Genomic DNA, 14,656 nt, shown 5'->3' on the forward strand with positions numbered 1-14,656 from the left:
CTTGGTACACAAGACCTGTGACCAGTAGTTTAATTTAAACCATTGACTGGCTGTTTCTTCAGCTCCAGCAATCACCTGAACAAATTTTCTGTCTAAATTATTTTGCACTCAGTCATCTTGAGGGCGCATTGACCATGTTCCAGTCAATAATCTATTACGATCGATAATATAGCTTGACTGCATTAATTCAGGGAAGATTTTATGTTTGAGTGGAAACTTGAGCTAACTCTAATGCTGTAAAACTTGCTGCTGTGTCCAGTGCATTCTGGGAACATATTACCAATTGTACAGGAGTAGTGAAGTCTTGCTTCAATTGTATAGAACCTTGGTTAGACTGCACCTGGAGTAGTGTGCAGTTTTGGTCTCCTTACCTTAGGAAGGATATTATTGCCTCAAAGGGAGTGCAACAAAGGTTCGCCAGAGTTGTTCCCGAGATGGCGGGGCTGTCTGATGAAGAATGGGGAAACTGGGCCTGTATTCTCTACAGTTTCAAAGAATGAGAGGTGATCTCATTGAAACCTACAAAATACTTAAAGGAATAGACAGGACAGATGCAGGTAAGATGTTTCCCTTGGTTGGGGAGTCTAGAACCAGGGGACACAATTTCAAAGTAAGGGGGAAGCCACTTAGGACAGAGATGAGGAGAAAATGTCTTTACTCAGAGGGTTGTGAATCTTTGGAATTCTCTTCCCAAGAGGGCTGTGGAAGTTCAGTCATTGAGTATGTTTAAAGTAGAGACTGACAGATTTCTAAAGACCAATGATAGAAAGGGATATGGGGATAGTGTGGGGAAAAAGGCATTGATCAGCCATGATCATATTGAATGGCAGGACAAGCTCGAGGGGCTGAATGGCCTACTCCTGCTCCTGTGTTCCTATGTACCTCAAATGGAAACTCCAGTCCCAAATATCCTTCAATGTTGTTAGTTGCAACACATTGTGAGATGTTACAGAGCCATCTCTGCAGCAAGTGAGTACAAGAATTATTGTTACCATGATATCCATTGATTTATCAATGACACATCAAACAAAGATTTTAGTGTATCATATGGAGGATGATCCAATATCCAGAAACATAAAATGCACTAAAGTTCACAGGTCTGTTAGTGTGGAAAGAATCTTCCAACCTCAGTTTGATTGTTAATTTATAATTCCACCTCCTCATAATATCTCTGCATGGAAACTGATGTTCTATGACAGCAACCTCTCATCTTAATGATCTCATTAAAATTACAAAATACTCCAGAGCAGAAAATCTTTGTGCTGACACATACATATTAAACCATTAATAGAAAATTGATTACTCTGAAATTACTATTTCCTGACTTCAGGAGGTCAGAGTTTAAACAATAAACACTCAAAGCTGAAAAGACAATTTAAGGATAGTTAAAGAAGGGTAAAGGTTAACGCCTGTAGAAAAATTAATGAACTCTGACAAGTCTTTCTTTGCTGAGCAATAAAGCAATTGACTTCTGGAATATTGTAACACAGTAGAACCATTACTATGAAGATCAAGGGAAGTCAGCAGATGTCTCATTCCCCTGCCCCAACCCACAAGAGTTAGTAATATGTTCCTTTGACATACAAAACTAACCTTCTTCTGGAGGACACAGTGGAAAATGAATATAAACATTCCCTGCAGTGAGTTGAAAATGGTGAAGAGATATGCCATGATAACAGTGCTTTCATTAATGAACATAAGTCCAAAAGCCCAAGTTAGTCCAAGGAGGCAAAGGAGAGCTATGGCCCCTATGACCCATGATCTGCAAAGAATGGAAAAAAAAAATGTCATTCAACATGGTTGCACATTTTTTCCTTCTTATAAATATCTGCTCTCAAGTTTGGTTATTTTATTCTTTGAAGCCCCAATTATAAAAGAGTTTTCAAATTACGTTTCATAGTCTGTTATATATACATTCTTCCTTACATTGATGTTTAATTGTACGTGGATCATTTAATCATGACTCGAAATTACTCAATGTATATTTGCTGATTCAGAACAGATTATTATTTCATTATACAATTCTATAAGGCTTGAAGAAAGATCAGAAGTTTAAAACGTTTCATCTTACATGTTACTGATTTGAAATAAAATGGCAGCAATAAATCCAGGCAGCGCAGTAATACTTAGTAATGTCTTTTGTAGTAGATGAATCAGTTTTTAAGAGTAGCTTTGAGGCAATGAAATGATCAGTTGAATTATGGTTCCATGAATTTAAATCAGGGTTTATAAATCGCAACAATGCCATCAGGAAACACATTCTACAGTCTCTCTTCCTCCCTGCACCCACCCCCCATACTGCACCCCTCAACCCAACCACCCACCCCAAAAATACAACACAGAAAAAAACATAACAAAATCAACCAAAAAAGGAACAAAATAAGAGAAAACAAATATGGAGGTTGGTCCATTGTCAGCAGTGAAATAAAAAATGTCACAGCAATGGAGAATAAGGATCATTCGTGACAGGGAATGGGAATGATAATCGACAAAGGAGAAGGTTCTTCACCAGAAGAACAAACTGAAATTATTAAGCTAGTCAGCATTCTCTGGAGCATTGCTGCTTCTTCCACAAGCTGCACATTTTGAGGAAACTAACCTCTTGCTTCTAGTCTCGATGTAGATTGAAAAAATTGCAAACAGTCACTGATTTAGTAATCCTTCAATTTTTCACATTCAATTACTGTTCAAAAAGTACATATTTACCTCAAATGCATCATCTTTATTGTGATTCAATTATGCAATGTGACTAAGTGCAGCAAAATGTATTTCTGAGCTGTACCCAAACACAACATAGCATTTTAACAAAGATGTTCAGTAATTTGTTGCTTAGCACATGCTCTGCAGTAATTACATGCAGCTCAGCAGACTTTACTGGTTTTATGATGAAACCATATCCAGGTCCACATTAGGAGATATCAAAGTGAGAAAGGAAACCCGAAATTGTTGATCCCTTTTTGCCCCACTGAAATGTAGACATTAGCTGAAAGGATCCCTGAAGGTATTTGGATGTGATTCCCTGATGTACTGTATTTTTTTAAAAATCGGTTTGCAGTACATCCTTAACAATCCATTTCTTGAATAAAGCTATAGATCTTATGAATATGTTGAAAAGCAATTTAGCTGAATCAATCCTGGGTTGCTAAGCAGCTCAGCAAATGTGAATATTTAAATAAATTTACTGGTTCTCTACACAGTTTGCTCTTCCGTCTCTATGCAAATGACAGAAGCTACAATGAAGAAAAATATTACAGATGGGGCCAAGTTTCAGTACATCTCAAAAGGCCACACAACATGACGTTTGTAAGCCAGTCAGATCATTCTTACTTGATGAAAGGCCTGTTATCCTCATAGCTAAAGAATGCATGGATGTAAAGACAAAAACACCAACATTAGAAAATAATGGTTTCAGCTGCAAATAATAATAAAAAAGGAAATTTGAGTCACCAGAACAAAACTCTTTCTGACTGCCCCACACCACCCAAGCAAATTGGCACACAGTACCAGAAAACAGCTCCTTTTCAATATTAGTAAGGAATACAATCATAAGCAAGTTACTGAGTTTCCCATCAGCTAGTCCACAGACAAAAATACTGTGGGCAGGCTTGAAAATGGATTATGAGACTGAGCTATTTCAAAGTATTTCAAGCAATAGGATTTAATAATCTGATTCCAGGAAATAATATCTCTCAGTCTTGGTATTCTCATGGTTGAACTACTGCCAGTTAAGGACTTTGCTTAAGTGTTGGCAGTCCTGCCTGAGTGAGAAGGTACAGGGTTTGAACCCTGCTACAGACAATAAGTGGAGCTCCAAATTCTGGGTTAACACCCAGTAGGATAACCACACCCGCCCCCCCCACTGTATGGGTTGTGGGAACCCATAAAACTCTCCCACGAGATAGGACTAACCACTCTATTGGCTGGTATAAAAGATGGTTGTGGCCATGGAAAGAGCGCTCATACTGTGATCTGTCAGGCTGTTAATTATCTTCCACTAGGTTACACTATTCTCCAAGGGAAGAGTGAGAAGGTACGATAATAACTGCAGCACACTATGCTTGAACTTCATAAAGTGATTTCTTTTATTTAATGAGTTGCACCTTGAACGTTATTCAGCATTCCTTGAGCTTTGATCAAAATAAAGGGTCCCAATTGGCCACAATGCTCCAACACACAACTGGGTATTGGCAAATTCTCTTTTTTATTTAGAGATACAGCACTGAAACAGGCCCTTTGGCCCGACTCTGTGCTGACCAACAACCACCCATTTATACTAATCCTACATTAATCCCATATTCCCTACCACATCCCCATCATTCTCCTACCACCTACCTACACTAGGGGCAATTTACAATGACCAATTTACCTATCAACCTGCAAGTCTTTAGCTGTGGGAGGAAACCGGAGCACCCGGCGGAAACCCACACGGTCACAGGGAGAACTTACAAACTCCACACAGGCAGTACCCAGAACTGAACCCGGGTCGCTGGAGCTGTGAGGCTGTGATGCTAACCACTGCGCCGCCCAACTCTTACGCATGTCATCAGCAGCAATGAAAGGTTTTCCAGGAAGAAGCTATGAGTCAGTGACAGATCGATCAACAAAACAGTAAATGAAAAGTTGGTCAAAGTAAAATTGATCACAAAGCTCTCGAATTGTCATGAAACATGTTGGTTTGTTAATGTCCTTTAGGGACATTAAATGATATCCTATGTGACTGTAACAAAGACAAACTATCCCTCCTCATCCTTCTCAACCTGTCTACAGCCTCTGACACATCATCCTCCTCCAACCCCTCTCCACCATTGTCCAGTTGGTGGGACTGCACTCAACTGGTTCCATTCTCATCTATCTAATCATAGACAGAGAATCACCATCAATGGCTTCTCTTCCCATTCCCGCAAAGTTCCCCCAAGGATCTATCCAATGCTCCCTTCTGTATCTCATTATCATACTGCCTTCCGACAACATAATCCGAAAACACATCAGGTTCCATAGTTACACTGACGACACCGAGTTCTACCTCACCACCACTTTGCTTGACCCCTCCACTATCTCTAAATTGTCAGACTGCTCATCTGACATCCAGTACTGGATGAGCAGAAATTTTTCCAGTCAGATACTGGGAAGACTGAAGCCTTTATCTTCGGCTCCTGCCACAAACTCTGCTCCCTTTCCTCAGACTCCAGCCCTCTCGCTGACAACTGTCTGAGGCTGAACCAGACTGTTCGCAATGTTGGTGTCTTATTTGACCCCAGGATGAGCTTTCAATAACATATCCATGCTGTCGCTAAGATCTCCTATCTAAATACACGTTGTTGTTAGGGAAAGAAAGCTGCCATCCTTACCCGCTCTTGGTTTTATATGATTTCAGTTGCACACCAAATGTGATCAACTCTTAACTGCCCTGCAAAGTAGCATACCAAGTCACTCAATTCTATCAGATCGCCTCAAGAAGATCACTACCTTCTCAGGGGGATGGCCAATAAGTGCTGGCTTTGCTGACAATCCCACAACCCGAGAATTAATAAAAAGAAATACAAGAAACTGTGGCCAGCAAAAGAATTATGGGAGAGAATAAACATAGATGTAACTCAACCTGCAAGCACTGTTACAAGTATCCCCCCCATATTACTCTATCAGTAATGTTGAAAGGATTGGTAATGTTGAGAGGATCTGTGGTTATTTGAACAGTATCATGCAGACCTCCATCTGCCAAGAATGAGGCATATTAATTTTGTCATGTGAACATTGATTTTAAACTGCTGCTAGAGTGAAGAAAGGACTTGTTGAATAAAATCACCAGACACTTAGCTGGAAAAACATTTACAAACTAACAGACAGTGCTTGAAGAGACAAAGGACTATTCCCTGGTCCACTTAACCCAAAATGGACTGTGATCACCAGACACTGAAGGTGAAGAATCTCACATTCCAGGATGGCTGCTAAGATGGCAGAATCCACAAACAGAAGGGGTCAACCCAGCTAGTCACATGACTAACCTGCTGGGTAACCTGGTTTTTTTTAAAATTGTGCCACAGAGGAAGACTCGGAAGGCAGTTTGAAACAGAAGCTGAAACAAGCAAGTCTCTTGCCTGGCTGTCTCTCTCTCTCTCAAGCCACTGGACCCATGGAAGACACGTAAACCTCAAGAGAGAAAAGACTCCTACAGCAGAACAAGTTGAAGTGTGAACTGGGCCACAATGAATTGCAAGACTTATCGGCAACCAAAGATTCCACAATGAACTTAAAGGACTGTAACTACCAGATATTGACTCAAACTTTTTCCCTTTATTCCTTCTACTTTTTCTGTCTCTATCTGCGGTTGTGTTTATCGCGTATGCATGCTAGCGTGGTCGTGCCGCATATTTGTAGTCTGGATTGGAGTTTAAGATGAATAAACTTCTACCTTTCTTGTTTAAATCTAAGAAAATCAGTTGATTTCTTTGCCTTACAATTGGAGCAGTGAATAAGGATTCACTAAGGGGGAGCTAAAAACATGGTGTTTCTAAAATTAAACCCTGTCACGGTTAAACCAGACAAAGGCTGACAGGGAACCCCTTGACCCCTTCTCACCCGGTCGTAACAACTGGTAAAATCATGCACTTACTTTTTGTTTTCATATTAAGTGGTATAAATTGTAATTTTTTTTTCATGCTCAGTCCCATAATTCATCAAACTAAACTGAACAAAATAGAAAACTATGTTCTTTATGAAGTCAAATGACTCATTCCCCACATCAGCAGAATGTCAACTGGCACTTACAGAGCTGTGTAAACATAAAGCACAATGTGCATCTAGGCCTACTGTGACATTGGTCAGAAGTAGTAACAGGTTAATAGATTGCAAACTGTTGAAAAACATTGTGCACTGAGCACCACAGGCAGCAATCTCTGGATGACGGGAAGATAGTGGTGGAGCCAGTGATAAGCATACAACATGCTGCAAAGGGTCAGAATAAAGCATTTGCAACACTGTACAACTCAGTCATCTTCAACAAATCAAACCTGACTAACAACTTTCTGGTCAGGAAATACTTCATAAATTCCTTGAAATAAATCAAATCTCTGCAGCTCCAACTGTATTTTCATCTGGTTTCAAATTATAGGGGGATCTGACATGTGTGACAAAATAATTAAACAGGGCTGCTGCAAAGAAATCTTATGCAATTTGGGGATAAAATCAGAAGAACCAACATTACCCAATTATAGATTTTATTGGTTTAGAGATAGTATGGAAGCAATCTTTAAGTATCTTTGGTTATAAAAATTTAAATATTTGCTTTACTGTTGTTGCAATGAAGAAATCATAATATCATAAGAAATAGGAGCAGGAGTAGGTCATTCAGCATCTCGAGCCTTCTCTGCCATTCAATTAGATCATGGCTGATCTGATTGTGGCCTTAACTCCACTTTCCTGCCTGCCTCCCATAATCCTTGACTCCCTTGTAGATAAATAATTTGTCTAACTCAGCCTTGAATATATTCAGTGACCCAGCTTCCATTGCTCTTTGGGGAAGAGAATTCCAAAGATTAACAACCTTCTGGCGGAAGAAATTCCTCCTCATCTCTGTCTTAAAAGAGAGACTCCTTATTTTTAAACTGTGCCCCTAGTTCTAGATTCCCCCACAAGGAGAAACATCCTCTCAGCTTCGACCCTGTCAAGCCCCCTCAGAATCTTATATGTTTCAATAAGATCACCTCTCACTCCTCTAAACTCCAATGAGTATAGGCCCAAACTGCTCAACCTTTCCTCATAAAACAACCTCTTCATCTCAGGAATCAGCCTAGTGAACCTTATCTGTACTTCTTCCATCCCGCCTTGATTAAGGAGCTAATTTAAGCTCCTGCTCAGTGTGTCTAATTCAGGGCACTGTTCCTGAATAGGGTTTCAGTAAGGTATAATAATCAGTGTAAAATTTTGATACTGTCACCACTTGAACTGTGAAAAGCACCGAGCAGTATAAATAAACCTTCAATCCTTCCAAAGTTGAACTGTTGGCTGGATGGAGCATGTTGAGCTAACACAAAGATGCCACTCTGGTTATAATATGCAAGCAATCTGAAGTGTTGAATTAAGTGTTGCATCAGCATTTGAGGATTTTTTTTTTACCCCCATATTAGCACCAAAACAATATGCAGAGTGCATAAAATCACAGTAGGCAAGGTATTGTGAGAGATGCATCAGTGCACCATGTTGGATGAGGATGTGCTGCTGTAGCTGCTCCACCTCGTACCTTTGGTTGGAGCAGGGAAAAGAGCAAGAGAAAAAGGTGGATAGAAAAAGTACATATTAGATTGACTAAAATATAAAGAAGTCATCTGTAAACTGAATTTCTGCTTTGTCGAACATTTTGTAGTGACTTTGTCAGACAATTAATGGTTTAGACAGTGTCTGCAAAATAATTTTCATCTTTAAATAGGTTTTTTCAGAGTTAAAGAACAACAAAAAGGGGCATTGGCTGATGTGGTGCAGTAAATGCTTTTCAACTGTCTTGGAGGAGGTGAAAGGGAAGAATGGATCAAACAGCATCTGTATGCAGTTGTACACTCTTGCTGCGAGGAAGAAAGCTAATTTGCGTTAGAACAAAAGAAATTCTGCTATATTGTCAAAATGAACAGCACACTAACTATAAACTCAAAACTAGGGTTGGAATAACATCTTTTAAACACCAGTTATTTGAACATATCAATTACTGTTACAAGGAATTGAAAGATTAATCTCCTTTTGTGTTTGGTGACCTGGAAGAATGTCCTTTTACAATACATTCATAAAATAATGACGGGACATAATATGCATTATGTGCCTTCTTGTAACTAAATTTCAGTGACATTCAGCGAATCAGCTAGTAGAGGGTAAAGAAATACAGTGGAACAGCATGTAGATAAAGGCACATAGATTTATAAAGTGCTTAATACTAAAGACACATTCTCGCAGTCTATTACAGTCCTATTAGTCAGGTTCACATCAATATTGTAAATCCTCAGCTTTTCCTGGCACTTTATTATGATGCATTCCTTGTCAAAAACATGTTGAAACATTCCAGCGTTATCGATCAATTCAATAAGGAATTAGAAGCTTCATACACGCATTCCAAATGCTGCAAGCAGTACTTTTCCCAAAGATAGGTCAAGTGCTATGGCACACCACATCCAGAGCAGGAAAGCTGCGACTCCGCCAAGGGTTCTTAAGCTGGTGTGCCTGATAACTGCTGGTTTGACAGCAGGATTGACAAGAGCTGCTTGATCTCTCCCTTGGGAAGATCTTACATGATAAACCATTTCCTAAAAATTTTAATATAAATCTTTTATAATTGTAGCCAGATATTAAAATAGGAGGGTCAGGGAGATTGGGGGGGATGTGAGGAAAACTTTTTTTACACAATGAGTAGTAATGACCTGGAACTTGCTGCCTATGAGGGTGGTGGAAGCAGACAGAGTCAATGATTTCAAAAGGAAATTGGATTGGCACTTGAAGGAAATAAACTTTCAGTGCTATGGGTATAAAACAGGGGAACAGGACTGACAGGATTGCTCCACAGACAGCTGGCGTGGACTTGATGGGACAAATGGCCTCCATTGTGCCATAATGGCTTGATTTGATTAAGAGTTGGTTAGTTCTACCAGGAGACTGCAAGGTGACTTGCTGAGCAGATGCTTAAGGGTTTTGTTAATGATGCTGGAGCTATCATTAATCTCTCTAAATAGTTTCTGTGCAAGCACTTGGAGAACCAATATAGCTGGTAATCACAAATCAATGAGATTATTTAAATACTGATCATTGTCGTTTCAACCCTCTTCAAGAGGATACCAGCTTCTTACCCTCACTATTCCACATTAATGGAGCCATCGTAAAATCGATAGCTGAAACAAGCAAAGAAAAAAACACAAAATAGAACAGAATGGCTCATACTGATTCCCCATGAATTATTACATATTACTAAACAGTGTAAAATAAAAAAGGAGCAAAAAACTGGACCCTCAGGATAAAACAAAGGTTAAACTATGGCAACTTGGAGAAATGTTGACTGATTTTATCTTTTGATTCTTTTCAAAGCCCTTTACTTTTGGTGAGGATATTCATTCTGCTGATTTAAATACAATCAGACCAAAACTACATCTGTCAGATATAGACAACTAAATAAAAATTGAAGATAATTTTCACACAGAACAGTGGAATTCCATTGAACTGATGTATTTGCTGCAATGCACATTGGCGAGAAATTGGATTAAAAGCTGCAAATATCAACTCAGTCAAGAAGTTTTTTTCCCCCTATCTGCACCTATTTAAAGGCATCAACAACATTTCAGATAACGTATTGATGCTCACCATTTTAAATGCGGAAATTCAAACAAGATAATCAGTATACAAAACTGCTACTTTGAGCAAGGCCACACAAATTTGCTACGCAGGGTTATAGGAGGTGACGATGATATGCAAATAGTGCGTAAAGTCAGTCACAGTGTCACAATAAGGGCAAAAATTATATGCCATAGAATCACGACTCATGTTCCTCTTCGCCAAGTTCTACTGGTCGTTCTCCATGCCTGTCACTATCGGAAGGGCCAAACAGGAAATCACAGTCATTCTACAGGAGTACCATATTTCAGTCAGCTACAGCAGCAGTAAATAGTCCACTTTTTTCCTGCATTTGCAATATTTCATTTAATAAATTTAGCAGATATTTGACCACCACATTATTAACCCTTTCAACATGTTTATTAAAAGTGAACAGCCCTCTTCTGAATAAAATTCAAACCCCCGAGAAGCAGATAGCTATCTCACTAAGTATATGGTATCACTTCAGACTAACAGAAAATTAATCCTTTTCCAATGCACCATAGACAAGGGAAGAAAACTACAGGGAAATGAAGTATTGGAATTTTATAAGCACGCTAACAAATGTAAATCGAGTCAGAGAATATTGTTTCCATGCCAGCAAGTTGGCCAAGCACCTACAATAATGCTATTGAAAAATTGTTTTTTCATAAGTGAAGCTTTTACAGCTCTATGAATCTTCAGGTTTTCAATGGCATGTTGCTTGCTGTTGATGAAAGCTTCTACTGATCAAAAGGCCGGGCCTACTGAAGTAGATCGATAAGTGCTAAAAGGCCATGGGTGTTAAATTTGTCCTGAGAAGCCCTGATAAATAATGTATTTATTTTAAAATGAACACAATACTGAAAATGCCATGAGTAAAACACAAGGTGAAACAGACAGATGGCCCAAAAGCTCGACAGGATGGACTCAATTCACTTTTCAATGTCATGTTCATCTGAAAGGCAGGCACCAATTCTCAACAGTAATTACTGTGAAAATGCAGCAAGTGTACACAATGATACCTGACACACTTCTATCATTTGAAGGAAATTGTAAGAACAAAGTTAACTGGATATGTGAAAAAAACACAAGGAATAGTGCCTTATAAAGAAAACACAGCTTGCATTCCTGAAACATCTCAGTGAAACTTACAATGTTATTATGTTCACTTGCATTAAAGCAGACTGTTTTCTATTCCCTTAAATAGATTACAAACCCATTGTCAATTATTATTCAAAGAATAATTTTCAACCTTGAGCCCAAGGCATCCATGCTCAATAGGTTATATTCTGGTTACAGTAATGACTCAAAGTACATCGACTCCCAGAGGAAACAATAGTTAATCAAATCCATATAACTATCAATAAGTTCAGAACAAATAAACAGGGACAATGATTACATCTTCCAGGAGCGCAGATGCTTGATCCCAGTGTCACAGATATGTGACTACCACAAAGGGTTAAATGCTGGGAATGGAGGGCCTCAGTAAGCTGCGTTCAACAAGCAGAATTCTGCAATGAGAAAAATGAGTCACGTACACACTGATACACATGTATGCACAATGATTACTGCCCTCAGCTTTCTGATTGTTTTTTCCCCCGTCACTCTTGAAGGTGAACACATTGTTTTCCAGATGGTTCAGGAAATTTGTTACCAGTAAACAGCTAGGTAGTTTCCCTGTAATCTCTTAAGAGCTGAATTTTGAAGTTTTTGAGAATCCCAGTGTACTTGTATAAAACCTTTCTTTAAGAGTTTAAATCAGTGAAGTAGAATAGTAAACTGCTATTTATTCCTGTAAATCAAATTAGACATTATCTGTGGAAGCAGCAGCTCAATGACTTGCTCTTTATGTCACAAGCATTCGAAAGTTCTATATTTCTGATGAATAACCAATTAAGCTAAAAAAGAAAAAAAATGAGACTGGAAAGATATCACCATTCATGTCAATCATTAAGCTCCTCACTGAAGGATTAATAATTCAAAGAGTTTCCAGTGTGGGTCAGCCCAACAAATAAAGAAAAAACCTCTTCCCCATCTTTATTTGTTTCTCTACATTATTGGCTGACAAAGCAAACAGAGCAAAATCCTTTAAAATAAAAACAGAAAATGCTGGAAAGTCACAGCAGGTCTGGCAGCATCTGTGGAGAGAGAAACAGAGTTAACATTTCAGGTCGATGACCTTTCATCAGAACTGATTTAACTCTGTTTTGCCATCCCTTTTGTGACCCTTTATAAAACACTAGAAATTTAATTCACACAATGGCGCAGTGGTTAGCACCGCAGCCTCACAGCTCCAGTGACCCGGGTTCGGTTCTGGGTACTGCCTGTGCGGAGTTTGCAAGCTCTCCCTGTGACCGCGTGGGTTTCCGCCGGGTGCTCCAGTTTCCTCCCACAGCCAAAGACTTGCAGGTTGATAGGTAAATTGGCCATTGTAAATTGCCCCTAGTGTAGGTAGGTGGTAGGAGAATTGAGGGAAGGTGGGGATGTGGTAGGGAATATGGGATTAGTATAAATGGGTGGTTGATGGGCGGCACAGACTCGGTGGGCCGAAGGGCCGGTTTCAGTGCTGTACCTCTCTTATAACACAGAAGCAGACAGTTAAACCCATCAAGTTTACACCAGTATTTTTTTATATGCATCTGGAAAGGCATGGTCTGATTAGGGATAGTCAGTGTGGCTTTGTGTGCTGGAAATCATGTCTCACGAATTTGATTGAGTTTTTCGAGGAGGTGACCAAGAGGATTGACGAGGGCAGGGCGATGGACGTTGTCTACATGGACTTTAGCAAGGCCTTTGACAAGGTCCCGCATGGTAGGCTGGTCCAGAAGGTTCGAACACATGGGATCCAGGGTGAGCTAGCAAATTGGATACAAAATTGGCTTGGTGATAGGAGGCAGAGGGTGGTAGTGGAGGGTTGTTTTTCAGACTGGAGGCCGGTGACCAGTGGTGTGCCGCGGGGATCGGTGCTGGGCCCTCTGTTGTTCGTCACATATATTAATGACTTGGATGTGAATGTAGGGGGCATGATTAGTAAGTTTGCAGATGACACCAAAATCGGTGGTATAGTGGACAGTGAAGAAGGTTGTCTAAGGTTACAACAGGATATAGATCAACTGGGAAAGTAGGCAAGAAAGTGGCAAATGGAATTTAACGCAGACAAGTGTGAAGTGATGCATTTTGGGAAGTTAAACCAGGGCAGGACATAGACAGTGAATGGCAGGGTCCTGGGGAGTGTTCTTGAGCAGAGGGTCCTGGGGAGTGTTCTTGAGCAGAGAGACCTTGGGCTGTAAGTACATAGTTCCCTGAAAGTGGCAACACAGGTAGACAGGGTGGTGAAGAAGGAGTATGGCATGCTTGCCTTCATCGGCCGAGGCATTGAGTACAAGAGTTGGGACGTCATGTTACAGTTGTACGTAACGTTGGTTAGGCCACATTTGGAGTACTGTGTGCAGTTCTGGTCATCGCACTACAGGAAAGATGTGATTAAGCTAGAGAGGGTGCAGAAAAGAATCACAAGGATGTTGCCTGGTTTGGAGGACTTGAGTTATAAAGAGAGATTGGATAGGATGGGTCTGTTTTCCCTGGAGCGAAGGAGACTGAGAGGGGACATGATAGAGCTTTATAAAATTATGAGAGGCATAGATAGGGTAGATAGCCAGAGTTTGTTTCCCATGGTAGGGGTGACTAAAATTAGAGGGCATAGATGTAAGGTGAGAGGGAGGAGGTTTAAAGGGGATCAAAGGGGTAAATTTTTCACACAAAGAATAGTGGGTATCTGGAATGAGCTACCTGAGGTGGTGGTGGAGGCAGGAACAGTAGCAACATTTAAGAGGCACCTGGACAGGTACTTGAATGAGCAAGGCATAGAGGGATATGGAATTAATGCAGGCAGGTGGGATTAGTATAGATAGTCATTATGGTTGGCATGGACGCAGTGGGTCGAAGGGCCTGTATCTCTGCTGTACGACTCTATAAATGTATTACTTTTCCTAGATGGGTCTTGGGGGTTGAAATGGAAACAATTTAAACATAAACTTAAAATATTAATACTGCACGGAGGATCAGGGGAGGGGTGCTGCCTAGTGCCTGACATAATAAATTAAGGTAAATTGGCCATTGTAAAAAAATTGCCCCCAGTGTAGGTAGGTGGTAGGAGAATTGAGGGAAGGTGGGGATGTGAGAGGGAAAATGGGATTATTGTAGGATTAGTATAAAATGGGTGGTTGATGGTCGGCGCAGACTCGGTGGGCCGAAGGGCCTGTTTCGGTGCTGTATCTCTCTATGACTCTATGAAGTCAGTCACTATCTTTTTCTGAATAGCTAAACAATGGTATCC

General features: G+C 40.1%; 1 protein-coding gene across 8 annotated transcripts in view; it reads right to left on the reverse strand.

Moving 5' to 3' along the window:
- The window catches only part of adgrl3.1 (adhesion G protein-coupled receptor L3.1), a 713,955-nt gene that overhangs the window by 45,977 nt on the left and 653,322 nt on the right, over positions 1–14,656 (reverse strand). For all 8 annotated transcript variants that reach the window (XM_068030477.1, XM_068030472.1, XM_068030479.1 and 5 more), the window contains one exon: positions 1,594–1,762. In XM_068030477.1, coding sequence (XP_067886578.1) covers positions 1,594–1,762 — 169 coding nt within the window. The remainder of the gene's footprint in view (positions 1–1,593; positions 1,763–14,656) is intronic.

The sequence above is a fragment of the Heterodontus francisci genome, chromosome 4 (genome assembly GCF_036365525.1).
Source record: "Heterodontus francisci isolate sHetFra1 chromosome 4, sHetFra1.hap1, whole genome shotgun sequence".
Taxonomy (NCBI): Eukaryota; Metazoa; Chordata; class Chondrichthyes; order Heterodontiformes; family Heterodontidae; genus Heterodontus; species Heterodontus francisci.